We start from the raw sequence: 25,154 nt of genomic DNA, 5'->3' as shown, positions 1-25,154 counted from the left end.
AACTTTAGAGGAAGGAATGGATGCTTGTTATTTTGCACCTGTCAATACAATAATTCATTAGACCAGAAATTAATTTGATTTACATTTAGCAATAGGTAACCTTTTTTGTCAAGAATTTGTGCACGTTGTTTGTCCACAGTATTAAACAGTGTTGCTTGTAGCATATAATCAGGGCAGATTCCATTTTTGTAGCACGTGCCTTTGTCACCCAGTCAGTATCCCTGTCTCAGAAACAAAGTCTTAGCAATGCAAGAGAGGTGTCACTGAACTACATAACTGCTTACCAAGTTATTGCTTTATTGCAAAAAAAATGAAGGAATAGCAGAGTGAAACATTGGTTTTGAAAGGGCTGCATTGCAGAATGCAGTGGCTGTCTGGCAGGTATTGTCTGAGATGGGCTTCTTGTGCCAGGCACAGAGTGAAGAGAAAAACTTTTTAAAGCATCCTCTGACACAGACATTATTGGAAAGCCTCCAAGAACAAATTGAAAAAGCAACAGCTGCCTTCATGCTGCAGGATTCCATTGTTTTAATATTGGGCCAACTATACCAAATAATACATGTACTGGAAACTCATGTTAGGAGAAAAATATGTTGGAAAGCAGCTTAGGGGTCAGCTCAAAATCAAAGTGAATGATCTTGACATATCTATGCTGCTGCGTGTTCTATTTTGTTCTTTCTTTTCTTGTCAGCTCCTATTTCTTAATTTATTTCTACTTTTTTCTTTTTTTTTTTTTTCTTTAAACCATTACCTTGTCTTGGACTTGTATTTTGACTGCCATTTGTCCTGAAAAATGCTGGAGCTGATAAATTCTTCTGCTTCCACTGAGAAATTCTGGTGTCTTTGAAACTGTAATCTAGTTTAAACTAGAACTAGTTCAGCTGTGACAAAGTTATTAGATTTTGAGAGTTAACAGTAATTTCTGGGGCCAAAATTTTGGTAGTAGTTACTTATGAGAACAGCTCTGTTGATATATTGGTCAAGGTCTTTTTACGCTTTATTTCTATTGATGCTAAAAAAAAAGTTCTGTTATAAAATATATATGCCATGAACACCAGGCATTGGAACCTACAGCTTGCTTCTAAATATATTTAACATTCATCAGTAGGTAAAATACTGTAAAAACCCATATCTAAACAGGTATATTTAGATGTTTGTCTTCTACCCAAAATGCCTTTGACCTGGGAATTTAAGCAGTATAACATAGAGACTGATGAAAGAACATTTTACTGTGGTACTGTGACTCATGTCTTAGGGAGGTTTTATTTTCATGATTTTTCATGATATTTTATTTTCATGATTTTGAGTGTCCTGAAATATTGACTCCCTCCTTCCTACTGTGATGTGGATCTCTGTAGTGAGGCTCTGTGTTCTGAGCAGTTGTGACTGAACTGGGAACTTGGTCTCTGAATATCCTGTCTTAGATTTGTTTAGATTGGGGTTTAGTTTGACTGATGATGGAGAGATGTTAGAGGATCAGTCATGAAATTCTCATCTGGCTCTGAAGTTCTCTGTAGTTTGGAGGGTGTTTGTATCTGGGACTGTTTTGTTTGGGCAGCAATCCTGCTGATTGGAATCGCATAAGCTTGGCAACAGAACGGGGGCATTCAGCCAGAGCAAACTTGAAGTACACAGGGTCTGAGAACAAAACGTTTCACATGAACTAAATTGTGAGGAAACAGAAATTCTTTAAACTTTTAAGAAAACAAGGCAATGTGAGCACTGTCACACTGGCAGCTGTGTGATCACAGGTATTGACAGGGAGTGCTAGTTCTATTTATGAAATCTTGATAATTATGTGTTTTTAAGAGATATATCTTGCCACCACAGGAAAAGGAAGACTCCCAAGAAATTGATGTCAGAGTGAGATGGAATAATTCTCAGTACTTGCATGCAAAGATCCAGTAGCATCTTCGCTGGAAGGCTTTTTGACACTCAGCTGATTTTGGTGTCCTATGTACTTTGTCATGCTTTTCTGTCTGCAGTCTTGTGTCCCTTTCATTATCTATTGTTTCTGTACACTACAGGTTTTTCCATCAGAGCTTTATCCTTGACTCCCTTATTACTCTCAGTAATGGCAGGAGAAGTCAGGAGGGGCCCTGCCTGGCAGCGTTGTTTGTAGTGCTGCCTCTCCTTTCCCAAATCTCATGCCCTGCTTGCTTCGATGCCATCTTCCTCTTGCTGTTCTTTAATTAGGATTAGAGTTTATCCTGTCAAATGCAGATTACTCCTTCCTGTGCCCAAACTCTCTGCCACCCCATCTCTCTCCTATGCTGTCTGCTGGGTAGGGTGGAAGGAGCATGGGGACGTGAGGGGGGAAGTGGTGGCAGGCACCGGTTGAGTCTCATGTGCAGCCATGCATGGTCATTGGACGTGTGGAGAGGGGGAAAAAGTTTGGTTGTTTTTTTGGTTGGTTTTTGTTTTTGTTTTGTGGAACATTTCCCAGATGCTTTGTCCCAAGATTCTTGTGGGTGCCATGCCCTCAGCCCACTGAGTCATGACAAGTTGTGCCATGGGCCTGGCCAAGCTCCTCTGCTTACAAAATGTATCACAGGGTGCCTGTAGGCAAGCCTGTCTTACCACTTCTGCATGTTGCCACTTCTTTGTGATTGAAAAGTGAAAATTCAGACATAATTATATGACTTTTCACACAAATAGCGTCTGTTACCTGAAAGAGATTGAATGGATTTGTTTTGATAAACTGGAAAAATATAGATCTTGAGATGCTAGATGAGATAAGCTTTTAATAACCAGATTTCTGGAGGTGGATTGGTTTTGAGAAGGCTGCTTGGGATGGATCAACTTGAGTATAGTTGTAATGGTCTTGGGTTTGTGCATGCCAGTTTTGTGTTACAGACCAGGCTGCTGATGGGATGATTTTTGACTTTATCGTGATAAATTGCTTCCATCCCTTCTGTAGTGAGTTTTATTGCAGTGTTCAGTACAATGTTTATATGAACTGCTGTAAAGAATAAATAAATAAAGCATGATATAGTTTAATATGGGGGAGGGAAAGCATTTATATTGTATTAGCAGTATTTGTTTAACAAGAAATGGATCAGAGATTACATTTATCTGTACTGGACATACTGGATTTAAACACAACAAAGCCTTGAAATGGATCAGTTTTCATATAGATCAGAATTCTTCTTTCCTTGCTGAAAAGCTGGAGGCTTGGGGTTGGGTGGTCCTCAGCTCACAGGTGTGCTTGTGTAACTCATGGGAGAACCATAGTGCTAAAGGTCTGTTGTGCTGTCATCTCCTCTTGTACCTATAGACTGGACATGCTGGTAGTCAGATTCCACTGGGAACAGTGGAAAAGGAACAGGCAAAAAGGAACCTTTGTACTTTTAAAAATTCTCTTGCAGTTCAATTCACTTGGTTGTGTCTTTCTTCTCCTAGGCTGCTTTTTCTTGCTGTAGGATGCTATTGAAAAGTTCTGGGCTCATTTGAGACTAAATGGGTTTCAGAGGTAGAGAGATACTTGTGCTGAAGTAGTAAATTATAGATATTATTTTTGAATTTCCCTTCATCTTTTGCTGATGCACTAACATGGACTTCATCTGAGAGTTCCTTTGTAGGTGCTGTAGAAGGAAGAATTACCTAGAGGACTGCTTCTTGCTCTGGCAGATCCCTCTTTCAGAGTCTGAACTTCTAGAATAGCTCTTTTTCATAAGTAAACATCCTGTCATTTTTAGGTTTGGAGTCAATGTGCATCTTTGGCAAAATTGGCTGAGTACAGGTCATCTGGCAATGTGATGCCAGTTTATGCAGTCATGTGTTGATTGTAATGCTGATGTTAAGAGAGAATGGGGGATGAGGGGGGATGAGGGCTAAGGTGCTGAAGACTTTTCTTTCAATCACCCTGTTGCAACCCAGTCAACCTGTAAAATGTATTTATTTTGCTTAACTCCTGTTGCTGGATCACAGATTACAATGAGTTACATTCCCCTCTTTCTTGACATTTATTTTTATACTCCTATCCAATATATAACCCTTTCTTAGATTTTGAATTTGGAAATAAATTTCCTTTATTTCCATTAGGAAAATTAAAAGATCCGCTAGGCTTGGCTGCTGAATACTCAGTGTTGTGAGCAGCAGTGACTGTTTTGTCAAAATCTGAAGATAAAGAGCATTATTATTACAAATTTCAGTGCATAATTTTCTCTTCCAAGTCATGTTTCCTTGCATGGAATCATAGTTATTTTCTCCAACATATTTGGCCTGAGTTCTGGTAGTGACTGCATTTTTGCTGACAAACTAAACCAAATGCTGTTAATTTTTGTTTTAACTACAACAGAAATTGTGCCTAACTAAATATGCAGCATGTTGAATGTTCTGAACTAGTTAGTCTCGAGCTAATGTGTGACTATTGAGCTGATAACAAAATATACGTTAAACAAGACAGAAGTTCTTGATTCTTACATTCAATTAACTGGTAGCTAAGTGTACTAGTGATGGCAGGGTTTTCATTGAAATAGGGAGCACTTTGAGGGTCACCAAGGAGGCAAGAGGCAGTATCTCTGTAATAAGCCTTAGCCAGCTATGAGTTTGGGCTACCAGTTATGCACCGTTTGGTTTTCTTCTGCAGGGAGAAAGGATACCATTAAGATGAGTAAACTAAGCAAAATAATCTGATGGAACTTGAATCCTTGAAAAAACTATGGTTTTGAATTAAGATAATTGTCCAGTGTTATTGTCAGCATTACTTAAATTTTGCTCTGAATAATATAATGTTCAGCAACTAGTAAAATACAATGCTAATTACAGGTCTGATGCTTTCTTTGTCATTGAAGATATTTTCATTTGTTATATTACCCCTTGTATTTCTTTCAAATATAAAGTCATATCAGTAGCACCATCTAAATGGATAAAGAATGAGCAATGTGTAGTTTTGAGCTGTTGGTATAATCATGCTAGCTAAGAATATCTTATGATGATGAATTTCTGTAGAAGAGCCACCAAATGAACCTAGTGGTTCTGGCACATGAAACGTGAATGGTATAATGTTCCCTGAAACATTGTTCACTGGATTGCCAAAGCCATGCTTTTCAAGAACTTTGTGAATTTAAAGCACTTTAAAGAGATATTTCGAGTTCACAGCAGTAGAGAGAGAATGACTCTTCTCAAAAAATACATTGGCTACTGTTATAGATCAGCTTTTGCCAACAGTTTCTGCAGGAGATGCCAGTTTGGAGTGGAAATCCAAGAAATGGGTTCAGGAAAGCACTTTATCCTGTTCTTGGCTTAAAGCACGTGAATAATCCCATTGACTACCCACGTGTGCTTTACTGCGACTGCTCACATAGTGAAAGTTAGGCACGTGTTTAAATAATGTGCTTATTTGGGGGCTCCCTGCGTGATGTCTGCTGGCAGAGACTTGATTTCCTTATGGCAGCCATCGCATGACGGGTGCAGGGAGCACACACAGAGTGGTCTGCATTAGCCCTGTGGGCCAAAGCAAAGGCTATTTCTGCATCCGCCCCCAGTCCTTTCTGCACTTCCCTGGCAGCTGATCAGCTGTTTGCTGCCAATTGTGCTCTTGTGTTTTTGGCACCCAACCGCTCCAACTTGCTCCTCATGCAAGTATTGAATTGCCTTTATAAGGCACAGAGTAGGCTTTTCCTTGTTTAAGATTGTATATGTAGTTGTTATGACATGAAAAAAAAGATCATTGCTGTAGTTTTCTTCATTTTGGTCAAATTGTGCCCTTTCTGTCAGTAGTCCCAGTGAAGTTTATAGAGATGTCAGCAGAGTAGAACAACCATTTTGCAGGTCCAAGCTTGCTGCTCAGAAGGGCTAAATGGAGTTTTTTATATCTGTTGTCTAATGGAAGCACCATTCTTTACTGGAGAACCCCTGTAAACAGATCATTTATGGAAATAGAGCTCTTTCAGGATTCAAGGGAGGGAAAAGTTAAATGCTAGGACAGGTTCTTCAACCCAATTATTTCACAGCCATTATCTCTGTTGATCCAAAATTGGCTCACTTGGAAAATAGTACAACTTAACCTTAATTTTCCATCTTTTTCCATCTTTCCATTTTTTCCATATCTTCCTTACTCTCTCATCCACTGCATGCACAAGACAGCAGCAGAAAGCCCTGGAGGTAGCATTTCCCCAGGCTTGAAAAGGGATTGTTTGCAGGGGAAATCGCTGTGACCTGTGCATGGCTGGGCCTGAGCTCCAGCAGCCTTTGCCTTCTGCGATTTTTTCTCTTCTAGAAATACAACCTCAGCAGCAGGTTAGCAGACCTAGAGCCTATAGGTAGAAGCAAGTCAAGCTGTAGTAGACAGCAGTTAGTCAGTGGGACCAGCAAGCCCAGCACTGCAGCTGGTAATCAAAGATGCTCCTTTAAACACAGCATCTCAAACCTTCCACTTGCTTTGTACTCCCCATGGCTTTTTACTTGCTCTTCAGCCTTTGCTAACAGCTCCACTGGAGAAGCCTAGGAAACTCCAAACAAAAGGCTGTTAATTGCAACCTAAAGGTAAAATGAAGTATGTTTTCTCAGTCAGTTTAGCAATCCTGGCTGTCAAAGAGGTCTGTTATCTTCAGAAATATGTCAGAGAATATTCTTTAATGCACAATCATCTTAAATGATCATACATTTAATAGTACTTTTTTTGCTGGAGCTGTGTTTGGGGAAGTGAATGGGATAACGTGTAATATGGGCAGATGAAAAATAGTATGAGTAGAGCGCTTCACTGGGATGAAAATTTGAGTGCTTGCACAAACACCACAGAGGTCCTAAAGTGTTGCTGTTAACAGGCTGTAACTTCATGTGTGAAATAGGTAAGCAAGTACTGCTTTCACAGACTGTTAGTGTATATGCTTTGAACATATTTTCTAAGAGTGTTTGAAGTGCTGTACTTCCAGTAGCATAACAATTATTAGACCTAAACACTGACAATCTAAGGACTGAACTGTTACAAAAGTGTATCAACAGGCTTTCAGTTGGCACATGAAAAAGTATTTATGATCTGCGAGCAAGTTTATTTTCAAAGGAATATTCATATCCACAAAAATCCATAGAAAACCAGCATAGTATCTAAATAGTTGATTCATCCCCTGTGTATAAATAAAATATTGAATAGACAGTCTCTTCATTTAAAGTACAGGGCTGAACAACAAGGACCTGTGTTGATTTCTAGCTCTGATGGAGACTTCTTGCATGGTTCTGGGAAATCACTCACCATCTGTTTTTCTACAATCCAAACCCTGTAATACTTGTCTGCCTTGCAGAGGTAAAGTGGAGACTGAGAAAAGGGGTGGCTGCAAAGCAAGTTAAGAATCTCCTGTCAAAAGTCAGAACAAATGGTTTAGTTTTGATGAAAGTAATCTGGAGTCATTGCACATACATCTAATAACTGCTGCTTGATGAAGTCAACTTATGAAGTTTTGATAAAGTCATATTTCACTAGACAGTGCTGTGGCATGTTACTACTACATATCTGCAATTTTTCTCCCTTAGCTAAATAGTAGCATGTGAAAATGTTTAGTTTTTGAAATTAAAATCACTTTAAAGAAACATCTAAATGTTAAAAAAAACCAATTTCTTGACTCCCCTGATTCCACAAAATTGATTTGGAAGTCCTTCAAGGATTGAATTTACTCACTCTAAGCAATTGCTGAGAAACTTTTAATTTGATGATTTTACTGCCCACTTGGATAGGTCTTCACCTAAGCCTGGGGAGTCTGTTTTAGAAAGTGACAAATTTTGAGTGACATCTATTCATTGGTACCAAGAGTGACATTTACATTGGAGGCTACAGGAATTATTGCTTACAAAGGAAGAGAATATAAAATTCACAAAGGCAAACCAATGAGGGATTCAACTCAGTGGGAATGGTAACATCTACAAAGGTCAGTGGGATGAGATTTAAGTACAGAGGAAGGAGAAAAAGTTCTTTTAATGGTCTTTGATCCCCTGTTCTTCCTCCCTGTGGACATTAATAGAGGAACTGGGTCCATGACCAGCCTTATTATGTACTTGCAAATGATCAGAGGTTGAATTTAGACCCTTTGTGGAACAAATGTGAACTATAATGAATTCTTTCACTTTCTGTGTGTATGTCTTTTTTAATTAAAAATAGTCTCCACATTGCTGATTGTAATGAATGCTCTTAAGTCATAGAACTAGTTGACTCTCCCCAGGAAAGCTTGCGAGGCATTGAACAGCAAGTGAAACATGCAGACACATCCAATTATTAACTCATTTTTATGCACTAGAACTGGAGGTAATTTCTTTTCTTTTTCTGTTTAGCACTTTCAGACCATGTTAAAGACTAAGTTGAATGTCCTAACTCTTCGTAAAGAGCCTCTCCCGACAGTGATCTTCCATGAACCAGAAGCCATTGAGCTGTGCACCACAACTCCCCTCATGAAGACCCGGACTCACACTGGATGCAAGGTACTCAGAAGTATAAACTGAGGGAGTGAGGCCACTGTGGAGGTGTCCCGTGTGATTGTGAGAACTCTAAAGAGCCCACAGTAACCAACGCCGTTCTGGAAATTTCATTAACTGCTACTATTACTATAATGTTTCTGAATCAAAAAAGTCATTGAGCATTTCTGACCAGAAGTTTTGGGTTTCAGGAGGAAAAGGTTTGGGTTACATGTCACAATGCAAATTGTGGAGGATTTCTAATAGCCTGTGATGAACTGCTGGTTGTAAACACTGACATTATTTCTGTAAGGGCTAGTGCTGAAGCTTAAAACTCGAGGTTAGTTTGGTTGGGTTTTTTTTCTTTGTTTGGGGGTTTTAAGATTAAAAAAAAGGGAAAAGGAGGGCAGGAGAGTTACTTCTTGATTTCGTTAAGCAACAAGATCAATCTGCCCTGTTACATCAAAATGGAGATTCTGCAAAGGCTATTCCTCTTTTAAAAAGTTTAATGGCTTAAGAGCCTCAAGTGTGTTCTCCTGTGGTAAGAAACCATATAAAAATAGGAAACAAATCTGCACTGTTTGCATCTTTTCTTGGAGTAATTTTCCTTGATCACAGAGCTCGCCTGGCCTTGCAGAGCCATGGGCAGCCTAGCAGACTGAGCTGGGCACCAGTCTGGCCTGTGCTGCCACTTGGGGCTTGGCAACCAGTTCCCCTTCACCCAGCCTGGCTGCCATTTGTAGGGAGTATCCACCTGCCCTCGAGGGTCTTAGTGAAAATGGGGAGAACTGGGCTTCAGACTTCCCTGCTCTGTAAAGTGTTAACTCCAGGAGAGCTGTTGCTGGATGCTATGTGTGCTGGATAAGATCCAAAGTGCAATTAAATGTTCCCTGCCACTGTGTGTACACAAACATGTGCACACACACTCTTCCTTGCTGGGGGATCAGATGTGAGTGAGGTGGGGTTGGAAGAAATTGCTTTCCCCTGCTTCTCTTGGCATACTGTATGTGGGCACCCCAGGCCTGGCACTTCCTCAGCAAAGTTTCTTCTTGAGAAGTGTCACTTCCCAAGTGTTTGACTCTTTGCCTGTCACAATAGCCAGGAACAGGACTCTGCTGCTGGGTGTTGAAGAGAGGTGTCCTGTGCTGATGCAGAGGAATGCAGGGGAAGCAACCCTAATATGCTTTGTGTGGTATCTCACAGCATCTGCTCTTCCGTGGTGGTGCTTTTGTCCTTTATGTAGACATCTAATAAATTTTTAGGGAATCTTAGTATCATCAAAATGGTTCACAAAGTGTCTGGCTTTCACCCCCAGTGAGAGAGGTCAGGCATAATAATGCTTTCTGAAATCAGTTTATCTTTGTGAATGTGTATAGAATTTAAATGAAGGTTTTTATTCAGCTTCAATTGGAAAAGAATTGCAGAGAGATGTTGAACCCCTCAGTGAAGAGAATCTCAGTCTATATTTAGATCTCTTTTATTCATTCATTTATTTTTCCTGCATTATAGCATAGTAGTGCTGACTAGGGAACATCTACCACAACACTCCCATTTTCCTTCTTGCATTGTTTCTCCTTCTCCCCTTCCCCTATAGCTAGTTTACCTCCTGTCAGTGTTGGAGTTTTATGATGGTGGTTTTGTGGTAGTGGCCATGCTTTCTTCAGGTGATTCAGCTGTTGTGATTTTCAGTACCTGCCATGTGTATGTTGTTCCTGTGGTAAAGAAATCCTCTCCTGTTAATAACTGAAAGGCTTCAATTTCACCCAGTCTTTGTAGTCACAATCTCTTTCTTTTCTCCCTTTTTTTCCTGACTAAATATGTTCTTCCTGCCAACTGTTAGTAGGTAATTAACTTCCCTGTCCTCTTTCCCCTCCGATTATTAGTTTTTTTGTTGACTGATACAACAGTATAACATTGCCATAAAAAAGCTAGAATTTTATAATATGATTTTTTGCTCTTGCAGGTCTGATCAATTCCTGTTATTCTGGGTGTAAGGCAGGAGATGCTGTGGCATTGCTGGTACCACCATGCCTGTCTTGTTCTGAGACTTGGGCTTTTCAGGCAAGAGCACAGCAGCCAGTTTATACTTGGTTTCATGAGTCACGCTTTTTTGATCCTCAATCATTTTATTCCTCTTAACTGAAATTCCTCCAATTTTCTATGTAATCCCATTAATGAGATAGCATCATTTGTCTGACAGAGGCTCCAGACATCTAATTGTATTGCACAGTTTTAACATAAGCCTCAGCTGGCACCATCTTGTTATGGGAACTTGACACATGCAATTGCTTTGTTGTTTAGAGGTCTGGGCATTGGTTTTCTGATGTGATTTCTCTTTTACTTGTCCTTTCATCACAAGGCAGTCTTTTCTTTTTGCTTTCATTTGCAGTTAGCTGCTGAACCTTGAAGAAAAAAACCTTTTTTGCTGAGATCTAATTTCATTTAGTAATTCAGTGGGGTGATTTTAAGAATAGCAGGGAAATGTCTAGTTTGAAGTAATCTAGGGGAGCCCCCATCAAATCTGGAAAGTTAAAACATTGAACAAATTCAGAGAGCTTTTCTTTCTTGTCCGGTTCCACATCTGATGCAACTTTGTTGCCATCATGGTTTCTCAAATATAATTTTTTACTTATAACAGAAGGCTTAAGACTCATTCATTCTGTAACTGCATGTCTACACCTGACTGTTTGGGTCTGATGTGCTTGTTGTCCTTCCCACCCTTTTAGACTCGTGGACATGGTTGCCCCAAGAAGGAGAAATGGATAGTGTTAGCACTGATTTGCAGCACAGGGCTTTAGGTGCACACATTTGGGAGCTTGTGGTGCTGGTTGCTCAGTCAGGTGGTTGATTTGGAGGCTGTAGCTCCCAGAGGGCACCTGCTTTTCCTCCTTTGCTCATCAGCCCTGTTTGCAAGTGGGGAGTGACAGCCCTGGGATCAGAGTGGTGCAGCTGCAGGCAGCAGACAGTCTAAACCAGAGCAGCATTTCTGGGTACAATGAAGTACTCAGCCTCTGTGCTTTCTCCTGGGGTATCATTTGAGCCATGCTGTACAGTCACTGGAGGCAGGTCTCTGGCCCAGGGAGCTGCAGCCTCTTGTCCTCCTTCAGCTGAGGATGCTCGGGTAGGGCACTGGGATGCAGTGCTCAGAGAGCTGCCATTTCTCTGGGGGACACAACTGAGGACCTGTGTGCACCCTGCCTCTTCCCTGCAATGGGTGTGGCATTTATGAATGCTGGGTCACCAAGGGCTAAGGTCAGCAGCTGCTCCAAAGAGTGGAAAAACCCAACTGGCTTGTTGTATACCTGTAAATGGCAAGTCTCAGCTTAAGCTAAACCACCCTTTCCTGAAGAATGACAAAAAAGAGTGAGAACAAATATTTTGTTAGTAACGGGACCGCACTTTCAGTCCCAGGTTCTGATTTGATTTTATTTTAGTAGAGCATGTTTTCCATTTGGGTATGAGTGTGATTTAGATGTGTGTATAGAAAAAAGCATCCATTCTTCTTCAGATCCTAAGGATTTAAATTAAACTGTGCCTGTCCTGCTTGTAGGTATTTTGTGTCAAATGGGCACTCCTGTGTTTCAGCTGGAAACCTGCTTGTCATTTATCCCATCACTGAGTACCACCAGATGGAAATGCAAAATCTGGAATATCTCCAGAAAATAAGTTACTCTCTACTCAGAAATGCCTGCTTTCTCCATGCCTTTTAACAGATTTTGTTTAAGTTCTGCGTGGTTTGTTCTTTCTTAATGTCCTAATCAGCTTATATTGATTCTAATGTTTCTTGATTTCTGTCCCTTTGAGCCATGGTGGTGGCACAAAGGGAGCTGCCTAAATGACTTTCTCTCTCCTGCTGTAGCTTTTCCAGGCACTGGTGCAGTAATGCAAAAGGACAAAGGTTAAAAATGCTGTCTGCAATTTTTAAAGTGGTGTAGTAGGTTTAATTTTTTTTTCCTTTTTATTGGAAGACTCTTCAAAGTGAAGCCAGTGCTGAATAATCAGCACTGGGTCAGGCAATCTTATTCTTCCAGTTCCCACCAGTGGACAAGTTTTTCTCAGCAGCCTCAGAGGCTGAGAGGAGCATTAACAGTGCAAACAGTTGTATTCTTAAGAGTATGCTTTAATGAAATAGGAAAATATATTTTAGTGATATGGTACTTACAGGAATGATACTCATTGCTTGCCTGTCTGAATGGATTGATTTGGGGAGCTTATTAATTCAGTCTTTGTGGATGGAAGGTATGATGTGGAAGTCACTGTGTTGGTGTATCTTAATTTAAGATGGGTGAAAGTCTTGTTCAACAATTTCTAGAAATGGCATTTGTGGGGTAATAGTGTTTTAAAATCAAGTCTTGCACGTACTGATAGAGATTTAAAAGTAGACAAGAAGTAACATTAATAAATAGAGCTTGGTCTTTCAGAATAGCTTAATGGCTTCACTCCCAAAGCAAAAAGGAAATGTTTCTTGTACTAAGCTGGCTGCAGGCTGGTGGTGACAGTGGGGCCAAAGCCACAGCTGGGCTTCTGTGGCATCAGTGTTAGTTGGACACCAAGCTTGACTGATGTAACTCTGGGGCACAGCTGATGCTGCTACATCTTTGTCAACCTATGAACTGGATTTGGGGGCTTTCTGGAACAGCTGGGCAGTGCCTGAGACGCCCTGACCTGTGCCTGCCCTCCAGTAGCAGCTCTGGCCCCTTCAGCAAAGCCACAGCCTGTTGCCCTTGTTCCTGTTCTTCTCCCACCTTTGCTGGCTGCTGCCAACAGTTTTCATCTTCCCTTTGTCTTTCTGTCTTTCTCCCATTTTTCTTCTTTTCTCAAAAGTAGCTTTCACCATTAGAGACAATTCCATCACCTGTGGGCCCTACTAATGAATCTCCATGCACATTAAATTGTCTCATGTGCTTTGAGCAACAGGATGTACAGCAGTGCAGCAGAGACTGGAAATTTGGTCTGCGAGGGCTGAATGGACAAATGGGGATACAATTCAGCATCATAAAGTCACCCTAGGACATAGGGGGAAGCTCATAATAGGGTTATAAGATGAATACAGAGAAAGATTGATTGTGATTTAATGATGATCTTTAGAATTACAATGTTTCTCATTGGGACACATATTAAAAAAACATGAAACATTGTCTTAAAATTGCCCTCCTTAGTCTGATTCTAATTCCTTGTGTAAGGCAGTCATTTAGGAATAATGTCTTCTCAGATATTACTGCCTATTTTTGGTTTTCTGCCTTGTTAATTTTGATTGCAAAGGCCTTGCAGCAGGACTGTCTCTTACCACATACTTGCAAAATATCCCATTTCTACTCAACCCTACATGCCTCTATAGCAAATTTAGTTGTTGCTTTTATTGGTCATCACATTTTTAAAACTTACAATGTTGTTACTTTTTTCCCTGTAGGCCAGACTTTCCCAAGCTGTTTTCTTTCCCAAGCATTTCTGGCCTATGCAAGCTCTTCCACTGATGTCCCATCCTCATCAGCTCAGCCTGCGGTGGCCAAATCTGTTACTGCTTCAGCATTCAGGGGCTCAGCATCTGCTGGGCCTGGAGGCCCTTCAGCATCCAGAAAATGTTTAAATTGATGAGCCATCCTCCCAGTTTCAAATAGCCTATATAGCATGGTTTTGGTGGTGGCAATTTCAGCCTCATTCCTCTTCCCCTTCATTGGTCCTCAGTGCCTGAGTTTTAGCTCTGGGTCACTGAAGTGTGGGTGAATGGCTTCTCTCTGCTGCCCTGTAATTGTGTTACTGTTTTGGGTTGGTTTGTCCTATTGAAACAGGCAAAATGCAGCAAGAACACTGTCCCTTGTGTCAGTACCCAGAGATCAAGGTACCCTTTACTGGTTTTATGTCCTGTTGACTCAAATTGGCTGCAAATGCATCCACAGTCTCTCTGGAATGGTAAAATCCAGATGACATAAATGGGTAGTTAAAAATCTTGTGTTCTGCTTAAATTTCCACAAATAATTTTAAAAGCCTAGTCCTGTCGAATGTTTAGCGCTCTTTTAGCTACTGGAACCATGGCTGATTGGAAGCTGCACATATTCTTGAAACCACCTCACTTTATACTTATAAAGCTTAATAAAAGTGCTATCTTTGCATCTATAGAATGGTCAAGGATGATTGTTTTGAGCGCAGCTGTAAATATAAGTCCCACTAGCCTGGTCTTCATTACCATTTTGTAGGCCTGCAATATTAAGATGACCATTAACTTTAATAAAGAAACAAATTAAACGAGTGAGAAAAGCTAATTGTACCATCAATCCCCAGCCTGCTGTTTTCCATCATCTTTCATCTCAGTCAGAAGCACAGAGGGTTTTTTTTCTTCTTGCTTTATTAAAGGCCTTCTACTGTAATCCTTAAGCATTACTTTTGCATTGTGAACTGCGAGATTGTTTTTCTGCTTCTTTCTCCCCTCATAAAATGAACCAAAAGGACACATGTGACTTCTTGCATAGGGCAAAATTTAGTAGCTTCACTATATTTAGATATAGATATAATGCTGGTTGGTGAGAGATTCAGAGTCTGTATGATGTGTTTTCCAAAGGTGAAGTGAATCAAATAAACTAATAACCCAACAAGTATGCTATATAAAGATGAAGCATATTTTTTACTTTTTTTTTTTTTTTTTGTTTTTTTTTGTTTAGTGTTACAGAAATAAAGGAAAAAAAAAGAAAAATATGAATCCTGAAGCTGTGGAAGAGTAAACTGCTTGCAGAAACCTTGAATTATCACTTTATTGGCTGAATCTTGTTCTAACATTGAAAATGGAGAGTTGCAAGTGCTCATTTCTGTTTCAAAACATGCCTATATGGCAAGGTCCTGCCTTGCACCTATGAAGCTGCTGAGTTTTGCTGTGGGCTCTGCTGTGAGCACGGTGGGATCAGGTGTGCAGGATGGCAGCAGCCCTCAGGCAGCACTCACTGCAGGGTGTTTGACACTGGCCACTCTCAGCTTAGGAAAGAGTCTCTCTTGCATATGATTTTTTTAATTACATGCATGGAAAACCCATTTATGTCAGTGGAATTTATACTTTAAATGAGTGCAGAAGACCTAATAGAAACATGAAGGGTAGATGCAAGTGCAGAAGGTTGTTAAAGCACCGCAATGCTTCATTTCCTGATGTCCAGGAGTCTTAGGTGGAGAATATAAATTGGGTAAAGCAATTGAATTAATCTTTTAACTGAGCCTGCTTTAAATAGTATCTTCTGCAGTGTTCAGTTTTGCTGTGTTGGATGTATTTTGGCATAACTTTATTTGCTTACTGCTAAAGCGGCATTGTAAGAATAATGTATACAGAGAGCAGTGGAAGTTATGTCCTGTCAGATATGTTGGTGGTATTTGTTTTTTCCTTAGCATTTGCACTGGTGACGTTTTTCAAGCCATGGTTCAAGTAAAGGGCATCTTGTTATTGAGGAAGTTCTTGCATCCCATCTAAAAATTGTCATATATTGCAGTCAGCTCAATATTTCTGCTTTAACTACATTCATAGAAGAATGTGTCTGTTTTCTGTGTATGGTGGAGCAACCTTGCTCTGAATAGATGTATAGTAATTAAAGGAAATCAATTTTGCCTATTTACGTTTCCTTTTGGATTTTGACTGAAAAAGTGTGTCTCAAATAGTTTTAAAGAGCTCCATGAAAAGAATAAGACCATTGCCTTGGGAGGAAAGCACTGGTGACAGGGAGTATTTCTGGGAGCTGCCCTGCATGTTTCTGGCCAGCAAGGGGCTGGAGATACCCTGGGTGCAGAGCCTTCGTCCTGTGGTTCCCCTTGGGTTTGCTTCCAGAGGGAGGGAGCCCAAGGCTGGGCATGTTGTCAGGAAGATTAGGCGTGAGTTGAGTTTCATGGAGATGTGTGAAAATATGCTGAAAATAGCTCTGTGTGTGTGCACACTCCCAGGAGGATTAGAGGACTGTGGTCCCTACTTGTTGGGCTGTGTGGGAAGGCTTCCAATTGCTGTGGACCCTGCATTGGACTGGGCACCTGGGAAGAGAGGTCCCCCTGCCCCATTGCTGCCAATTTGTGTTGAGGAGGTCTCCTCAGTTCCTCAGAGCAAGGCTTTGTCTGTGGACAGAGCTATTCCAACCTCTGCTTTGTCTTGCATGAGTAAATAAGAGCAGAAAGGTTGCACTGGGTAAGCCAGACTTTGCTCAGATGATGTCTGTCTGAGCCCATTTTCTTTGTCAGTTGACTGTAGAAAATAACCCCTAAACAATAAAATCCCCTTGAAAATGCAAGGGTATAAAAAGTCACGGCATCCATTGGCATGCTTTGCTTTGCTCCTCCCCTTGGAGCTTGTATTTCATCATTTTCACAACTGTGTACATTGCATTTCTTCTTACTGCTGTAGTTCTGCCCTTGTAGGGCACTGGGTTCCAGTGAAGAAGGTGGGTGACAATATGGAGCCTGGAAAAATGTTTTTAACTTAAACAGAAATCCCTTTGGTTGGAATCTAGCACTTCCTTTGGCTTCAGAGCTTTGACATTATTAGTTGCCTTTGATTCAACAAAAGCTTGGATGGGAAGTCATCGGCCTTTGATTTTGTTAGAAAATGGTATTTATCAGCAGAAGTCATCTAAATCAAACCTTTTAGTGTAAAACAAAGCACTAAACAGTTTATATTTCATTTGGTTATGGAAGAGATAGTGACTGGCATTCAAAAAGCACTGTGTAAAATGCCAATATATGGGAATTAAAAATGCTCTCTGTGACTTGGTTAAGAACAAGCACTGTCCATTCCTGAATTTCCACACTTGCTTGTAAAAGCAAAGGGAAGCTTGTTGAGGTACTGAGGAGGCCAGACACCGTGTGCAGGTGAATGCTCAATCACTCTTCACTGAGGGTCATTTGTACTTCTGTAGTATTTCTGAACCAGAAAGATCCCCAAGCCCCTTCTAAACCAGCTTTGTTGTCCCCTGCTGTTCAGTTGCTGTTCTCTGCCAGCAGCCCTGTTTGCAGAGGTCAGATCAGCTCAGCAGAGCTTGAGGGAAAGCTGTGTGGGCACACTGTACTGTGGATAAAATACACAAAGGGAAAACTGAAAAAGATGATGAGAATTAAAATGCATACTTCTATTAAGTAGTAATGCATTGAATGAAAGTACTAAAAAGCATTATATACTAATGGAATTCTTTTGATGCACAAAGCTCCACAGAATACTTCTGTATCTTGAAACACAAATGTAAGTTATTTTCTCAGTTTTAGAAATACCACTTTTCAGGGTACTTGGAGCTGTTGTTTGATTATAGCTGTCTTTGTAGGAGATAATGTACCAAAATAGTTTTCTCTGAAAGAATATTTAAATTTCAAAACCAATTTAATCTCTCTACAGCAGGAAATATTTAAATTTTGAAATTATAAATTTACAGAATACCTTAGAAGTTAATCTTCAATTGTACATATATATGATGTCATATAGCTTATGCCAGTAATTTCCAGCTTTTGCAATCTGGCACAAAGCCAGGACACCAGTGTGAAGCACAGTGGCAGTTGCAAGGTCCTAGATAGCTACAGATGTGTCAGGGTATTTATTTTTTATGCTGTAGAAAATATTGTGCTCATTGCAATTGTTCAGACAAAGCCTTCTGGTCATAGGAGCTAATTGCCTCCATAATAATTAAAGTTCAAGTATCTAAGACCTAATAGCTTTAGACATATAAAAATTAAAATGAGATTGAAATTTTTTACGTTGGCTAGGCTGAGCAGATGCTGCAGTCACTGTCAATTGTTTTGTTCTAGTGTGTCCTTGAGAAATGTTTCCATCTTTGTGTGGCTGTTGCAAGGTAAGGATGGAGCTGTGGGTTGTGTTGCTGGAGAACAGAGGAAGCTGCTGCTTCTCCATGGCCCTCGGGGCATTAGGGACCCTGCTGTGAGCTGGCTCTCAGGAGGAGGAGGAGGAGGCACCCTTTCTTCATAGCACATGAAGTTATTCTTCAACAGAATCAAAAAAACTTCTGGTTCTGCGGTTGTTGCTCCCTCCTATTGTTGCAATGGGTCCCTCCCCACTCACCAGCATGAAATGTGCTGGGAGAGGTGTTGGCAGATCTTTTCAGATGTGCTTTTTCACAACAAAGGCATGTGTGCTTATTCTGAAGGTATTCTGTGTGGCTCTTCCCCTGAAGCCATGGATATTGTTTCTTTGATTTCCATTAGAATACTGCAAAATTTGCATTTGGCTCTGGGTACCCACTGCTCAGGCTAGCTTGAGCCAACATGAGCCTTCTTGGGAATTTGTAATCTCTGGTTACAGCTGTACTATGCCCAAACCCAGCAGTACTTATTTTAGGGCCAGTCCTGTGTGCTGAAAGCTTCCCACTGGAGCAAATGACTGGCAAGCAAGCAGCTGAAATTGGATTACAGATGCATTCTCCTGCAGATGGGGTACCCGTGGCCATATCTGTAGTGCACGGGCTGCAGGAATGTAGATTAATGTTGCAATCCAAAGTGCTTTATGTCATAAGAGAAAGGACAGTCCTTTGTGCCACCTCTGTTTCTATTTCTGTACAGTTTCAGAAGTAATCCTGTTCCCCTTGTACTATTGCAATATATTCTTCAATGCAGTGTGATGCATAAATATATTAGCTCAGAAGAGAAAGAAATTTTTTCATTCCAGGATTTAGATGTCAGTGTCTGAAACTAATAATTTCTTGTATTTATTTCATTAAGATTATTTTCTTTGCATAGTTAATTAAAAGTTCATAACAATAGCCATCACAATGCTTCTGGGCAAGTTGAAGGCCTGATGCATGCTATCTATTGCTGATCAATTACCTTTATTGGAAACTATTGTGAATATTTGACTTGATGCTGGTTATTATTTTGAGACTATCATTGAAGTGGATTCTGAGTGTTCTCTGGAACAGGATGAACAGAAAACCAAACTGGTTTTAGTTCCTTATGAAAGCTGCTTTTTTGACTGAATTATCTGTAGGCTGGGAGTAATTCCCCCGTGCTGATGTCTGACTCATTCTTACAAATAGTGCAATAATACACTTCAGCTTTGTCAGCTGTTTGTAACCACAGTGGCCAGAATCCCCATGGGAATGATCATTAATGGGATGCAGTTTTTGGTCTGGCTTTGCTATGGTATAAATTGGCATACTTCCTTTGACTGAACTGCCATGCTAAGTTATATTATTTAAGAATCTGCTTTTCTAGTTTGACATGTGGCTTGGAGTTCCTAATGATTGAAAGCAGTTTGTTAATAAAATCAAAGTAATTGAATACAGCCTATTGGAACCAGTGCTGTTTGTCATTTGCTATTAGGCAGAAACATTAAAAATATTAAGTAATTCTTGAAATGATTTTTATGTAACAGTGTAATAGTAATTTAAAGAAAGGTGTTTTCACCCCAGAGCTTTGTCTTGAGTTGCATTTGCAGGCCTTCATACAAGGCCAAATAAATTGTGTCACTCTGCATTCCCAAATGGAAGATATGATATGCATCTAAGAAATATATTGTATATGTAATTTAAGTTTGGAACTGTTTACAGTATTTTCTTATAATGAGGATAAAGTGAATGACTTTAATTACCAGTGGCTTACTGACGGACTGCTGTAAGGTTTTTGTTCTGCACAACTTTCCTTATCTGTGTATAGGGTCTTATTCACTGTTATAAGTTTTATATGCAGACAGCATGTGTCTTGAGGGTGGCACTTGTCCCAAAGCAAGGGAGTGGCTTGGCTGTTGCTGTAGCAGAGCCTGAGGGGGTTTAACGGGGGCTGTTGGCTGGAGCAGGGGGCACATCTCTGGAGGCAGCCCCATGCTGTGGTGCCTGTGCGTGTCTGAGCATCCCAGCTCCCAGACCTGCCACCAGTGGTCTCCAGGGCCCTGAATGGCACCTCAGCAGCCACTGAGCATTATTTGGCAGGATGATTATTTGGCCTCTCATGGAACTTCTTTGAACGGCTGCAGCCCTCAAGGTACTTGCTGGCCTGCCTGCCCAGCCCCGACTCCCTGGGCATGGCTGCTGCTGCCTCTTGCTGCTGTGGTGTTCCACTGAATGCTTGTGGGCACATTTACCTAAGGTGCAAATGTTTAAAAATTTGTTTTGTTTGTGGGTCACTAAAGAAAAGGTGGAAAGGAAGACACATGGTGGGTTTGCTGTGTCCTGGTTCTGCTCAGCAGCTGCAGTTGTGTCAACTTTTCAGGTTCTGTGTGTGGTACTGTCATAAGCAAGTGAGCCTGGGTTAAATAGGTAAATAAATAAATTGGAATTGGTCAGGCCACAGGTTTGGGATATCTGTGTACCTCCCTGGGATGCTGACTGCACCTGTTGGTCATGGGGCTGCCCCAGGCCCAGCATGGCTGTCACCTCCCAGAGCCATTCCCTGGGCTGTGGGTCAGGGCTGTAGTGAGGGTATCTGCTGTTCCTTGGTGGCTGATGGCCATTTTCAGAGTAGGGATGGTTTTTGTGTGTCTCCTACCTTCGGGTGACTCCATCCTTTAGGGCCAGGTGGCCCCTGCTGCCATCTGGGTACAGATGTCATGGGTACAGAGGACATGTCTGGCTTTGTCCTGGACCTCGAGGGCCCTTCCTGGCCACTGCTCTCTGACTGAGGTTTCTGCCCCTGGCCCTGGCAGTGCCCCCAGCCAGGGGCCAGGGCCACTCTGGGATGAGTCCTGAGGTTCCTGTATGTGCTCCCAGGTGTCTCACTGTCCCTGAATTGGGCAGCTGCCTGTGCCTGCGGGCTATGGGGTGAACACCTCCAGCTTTTTGAGCATTTGTCATGTTGATAACCTAAGCCAACAGGAATAAACCCTTCCTACATCCAAAGAGAAATAAAAGAAAGCAAAACCTCTCTGGTGTGGCTTTGGGTGGAAGGTTGGCCATCCCAGCCATTGATTCCTTTGATCCCCCTTCCTGTCCTTTTTAAGGATACTTGCATGTGGCAATAGGTCTGAAATCAGACATCGGTGACTTGTGGCCCTTTGAAATATTCTCAACAAGAGTTTATGCAGTGGGAATTAAATTGCTATCGTTTTGGACAAAAGGGTAGCAATTTGAGTCCTTCACTGGCACTAGAGTACTCTCAGGGAATTTAGTGTGCAACCAGAGATTTCAGGTAATTTGTCCCCTGGACTTGGTAGCATGAGCCTTGTGAACTATCACGAGGCACTCTTCCTGTCTCTTTGGATTTGTTAGCGTGCCCTCATTTTGCAGTGAGTCCTCATGTGCTGCCTGTGGCTCAGCTGCCTGATGGGGCATGGTGAAGAGCAGGGAGGGAGGAGCGGGCTTGGGATGGTCAAGAGCTTGATGACTGCACTCCCAGGCAAATGGCCAAATGAGGGGCATATTTCAATTAAATATGATATTATTGCAACATATTTCATAGGATTATTTTTGTTCAGGTAGCTCCTCCGTAAGGTAGTGAATTTTATTTTGAAGTGAGACAGAGACAATGATTACAGAGATCTTTGCATAATTTTCCCCCCTCTTTGAATTAGATTGCATGTTTGTTCTCTGCTGGCTATTACTTTCATGTCAGTATAAGAACAAGAGGTTATAGAAGTTCATGATGTTTCTCACATTGTAGCAGCTTTCTGCATACCAACCCCTTTGCCCTTTCGACTACATGAAAAACTATAAATGTGTCAAGCAGGAAGATTTAAATAAGTGCTGTTAAGGTCCCAGACATCATTCCAGAGTTTCAATTTCTTAAGAGCTGTCTGAGCTTTACTTTACGTGCAGCCACACAGTCATGCCGACTAAAATCCTGCTAATTATTTTGGAGACATTTTTGTATGATGTGTCTTGAGAAAAGAGTCTGAGCATCTGTGAAACAGATGAAGTGAAAATTCCTCTGGCGTCTATCAGCAAACATAAGCAGGTGGAGCACTTCCAAGTTTCTGCAGCTGAGGGAGGGGCTCCAGAAAAAAATGGTTGTTTGCAGCACAGAGGGGAAATGAAATTAAAAATAATTACTTATTCATCTTCATTTGATGCTGCCTTGTCAGATGAGGCCAGTTCAGGAACAGCAGCTTTCTGCTTCATTTCAAGGGCCATTGTAAATTGATTGTGAGGTTTTTCTAGGAAATGAACAGCGTGCTGCAGACTCTAAGATGCAAATTGCTGAATCTAGAATTGAGCACTGCAAATAGGGCTCATTTCTCAGTTTGAAAGGTGTTAAAAGTTTACACTTATTGCATGCGCAAGGTTAATTAAGGTAATTTTTGAAATACATTGCTGTATCAATTTCCTAATGGATAATTCCTGAAAATCAAATGGTTTGTATGTTTTAAGGCAAACCCCAGGAATTTAGAAATAAAAAAAATATGCCACTGGTGCCCACTAAAGGAAATGTGTGTGGTAAGAAGCTGTTTTTGCTGCCCAGGATGAAAGGCCAGCTGGCATCAATTAGTACTTTATGCACATGCACTTTTATAGAAATAATTTTTACTGAGCAGATTTGAAGGCCTTTCAGTGCCACTTAGTTAATCCTCCTAACAATCCTGGCTAGAGCTGCCCCATTATACACATGGGCAGACTGGAAATTGGGGAGGTTTAAGTGACTAATCCGTAGCTGCAGAGTGAATGAGTTCTGTCCCATCTTATCTGTCTTTGCAAAGCAGCACTATCTTTTCTCAGAAGGGAACCCCAAAAACAACATACAAGTTACAGCAATGGTTATGTTGCGTGTTTTAGAATATCTTTTATAAGGCACTGCCTTTAAACAGTGTATAGGATAGAAATACAATTTGTTTATTACATGTAGGACAGCTACAAAATATTAAGTAATTTGTACAATAATTGACTTCTCTGCTTCAAGTTCATTGTTTATTGTTTATGTTTTTGTAAACTGCATAGATAAAGAATGACATTTCCCAGTACATGAGAGAAAGCCTTGCTGTCTTTTCAAGAAAGAAAGGCTAGATTTTTTTAAAAACACAAATGCTTTCTTCTTCTAAGAGCATGACTGTGCAAAAATGCAGGTGCTGAATTTGACCCAGGGTGCGAAATGAGCAAATGTCCTTCACTGCTTTCTCTGAAGTTTGCATCCACTTAAAACAAGCTGCTGCCTGTTTTCCACTGTAGTCTTTAAAGACCAGTAAAGTGTAATTAAAACATGCAAATATGTGGTTAACCCAGTAGTTCTTGGTGGCATGATTGGCGCTTGGAGGAGAGCTTGGTACCTATCTTTATGATTTGTATGTGGATTGTTGGTCCCTCTCACATGTGGGGTGGGGAGGAAGTGTGAGACTCCAGGCTGTAGTTGAGAGGAAGGTCTCACCAATGTCATCCCTAAAGCACTGGGCCTTTTTCTGAGTTTGCAGGGTGATGAGGAGTTTACATTTCTTTTCTTCCCCCTACCCCAGAATGGTTGATAAAAGGGAAGTAGGGAATAAATAGAAAAAAAGCTGCCTAGTTCCCTAGTATTTCATGCTGCTGTGGAAATCAGACAGTAAATAGACAAATTATCCTGTAGTCATGCCTGACTGTACCCTCAAGATATGAAGTGTTTCTTTATTTCCAGCTGACAGAAGGTATAAATGAGGATCATCATTGTGAATGAGCCGGAGATGCCCTGTGGTTTAGCTCTGCATTTGGTTAAGCTGGTGTGCTGGTTCACATCTCAGGGCTATCTTTTCAATTAGTTCTTCCAGAGCTGATGAGCTGAATAACATGAAATGTATTAGGGGGCATGTGCCAGGTGATGGTGAAAGTTCTGCCTGATTATACAGATATGAAAAGATATTTTTAATAGAGTTCTGTAGATTCATAGGCAGATTCCCTGTTCATTTTAGAGCAGTATAATGGCACAGCAACTGCACTAAACGTACAGGATTGCTCTGATATCCCCCCACTTCAATATAAAGCACAATTGTAAGTTCCTCCAAGATGGGAGGAGTGTTGTATATAAAGCCAACTACATTTTGTGTAATATAGGAAACATATTGTTCATATTCTACCAAGTGAAATCTGTTTTGGATTTCTTTTGCTCAGGGTCCAGATTCATATAAATGATTGTGGCCTTTGCTGTATAGCAAAAAGCAAGCCACGGTCTTTTCATGTCTGGAACAGTTTGGCATAATCAAAATGTATATAAGATATTTAAGATACTTGTTCAGCATATAAAAAAAGCTATGGCTCAGGCTGCTATTCCCAGCTGTAAAATTCAGAGTCTTAGTAGAAAATGAAACCCCCCAAACCAACATGCATTCCTCACAGTTAATATATATTAACTTTATCCAGTGTTTCATTCTCTCCCTGCTAAACATGAAAGAAAGGTAAGATAGCATTGGCCACTGTTGTTCTGATCTTCCTATAGAGATGAATAAGGTGAATAATGCCTATATCCTTAACTTTCCCTAGGGTCCAGTTACCTTGCATACCCATCAGTAGTTCAGGCAGGAGATGGGTATGAGGGTGGTTGAAGGTTTCAGTGTTTAAAGGGTGTCCCTACAAATCTTCTGTGCCACTTAATGTTTAGATTTGGATTGAGGACACAGACCCTGGCCATGTCTGAATTATTTTGTAGAGGCTGTACGATAAAACGAGGTGAGTGATTATACTTGGCTCTACTGGATAGATAGCAGAACATGCTGGCATTGATGCCACAAGTAAATCCTCATGGTTTCCTTGTGGTGAGAAATGAAGTAAATTAATTTTACCAAAGTTTTGGTGAATCAGAATGGATTTACCTGGTAACATTTAAGAGTGGACAGAAGTGGACACTGTCCATACCTCCCGCCCTTTTTTTTTTTGGTAAGATGGACAACATTATATTTCCCCTTCCCTACATTTAAGCACAAAGTT

The 25,154-nt window shown here is 40.8% G+C and overlaps 1 protein-coding gene across 4 annotated transcripts in view; it reads left to right on the top strand.

Annotated features, from left to right (window-relative positions):
- Nucleotides 1–25,154, top strand: part of PID1 (phosphotyrosine interaction domain containing 1) — a 93,214-nt gene that overhangs the window by 34,479 nt on the left and 33,581 nt on the right. For 3 of the 4 annotated variants that reach the window (XM_072933505.1, XM_041718124.2, XM_072933504.1), the window contains exon 2: nucleotides 8,266–8,412. The exons of the other annotated variant lie outside the window; for it this stretch is intronic. In XM_072933505.1, the coding sequence (XP_072789606.1) occupies nucleotides 8,266–8,412 (147 nt within the window). The remainder of the gene's footprint in view (nucleotides 1–8,265; nucleotides 8,413–25,154) is intronic. 4 annotated transcript variants of the gene reach the window in all.

Source organism: Taeniopygia guttata, chromosome 9 (genome assembly GCF_048771995.1).
Source record: "Taeniopygia guttata chromosome 9, bTaeGut7.mat, whole genome shotgun sequence".
In the NCBI taxonomy this organism is placed as follows: domain Eukaryota; kingdom Metazoa; phylum Chordata; class Aves; order Passeriformes; family Estrildidae; genus Taeniopygia; species Taeniopygia guttata.
This window is presented reverse-complemented; position numbering and strand designations above follow the sequence as displayed.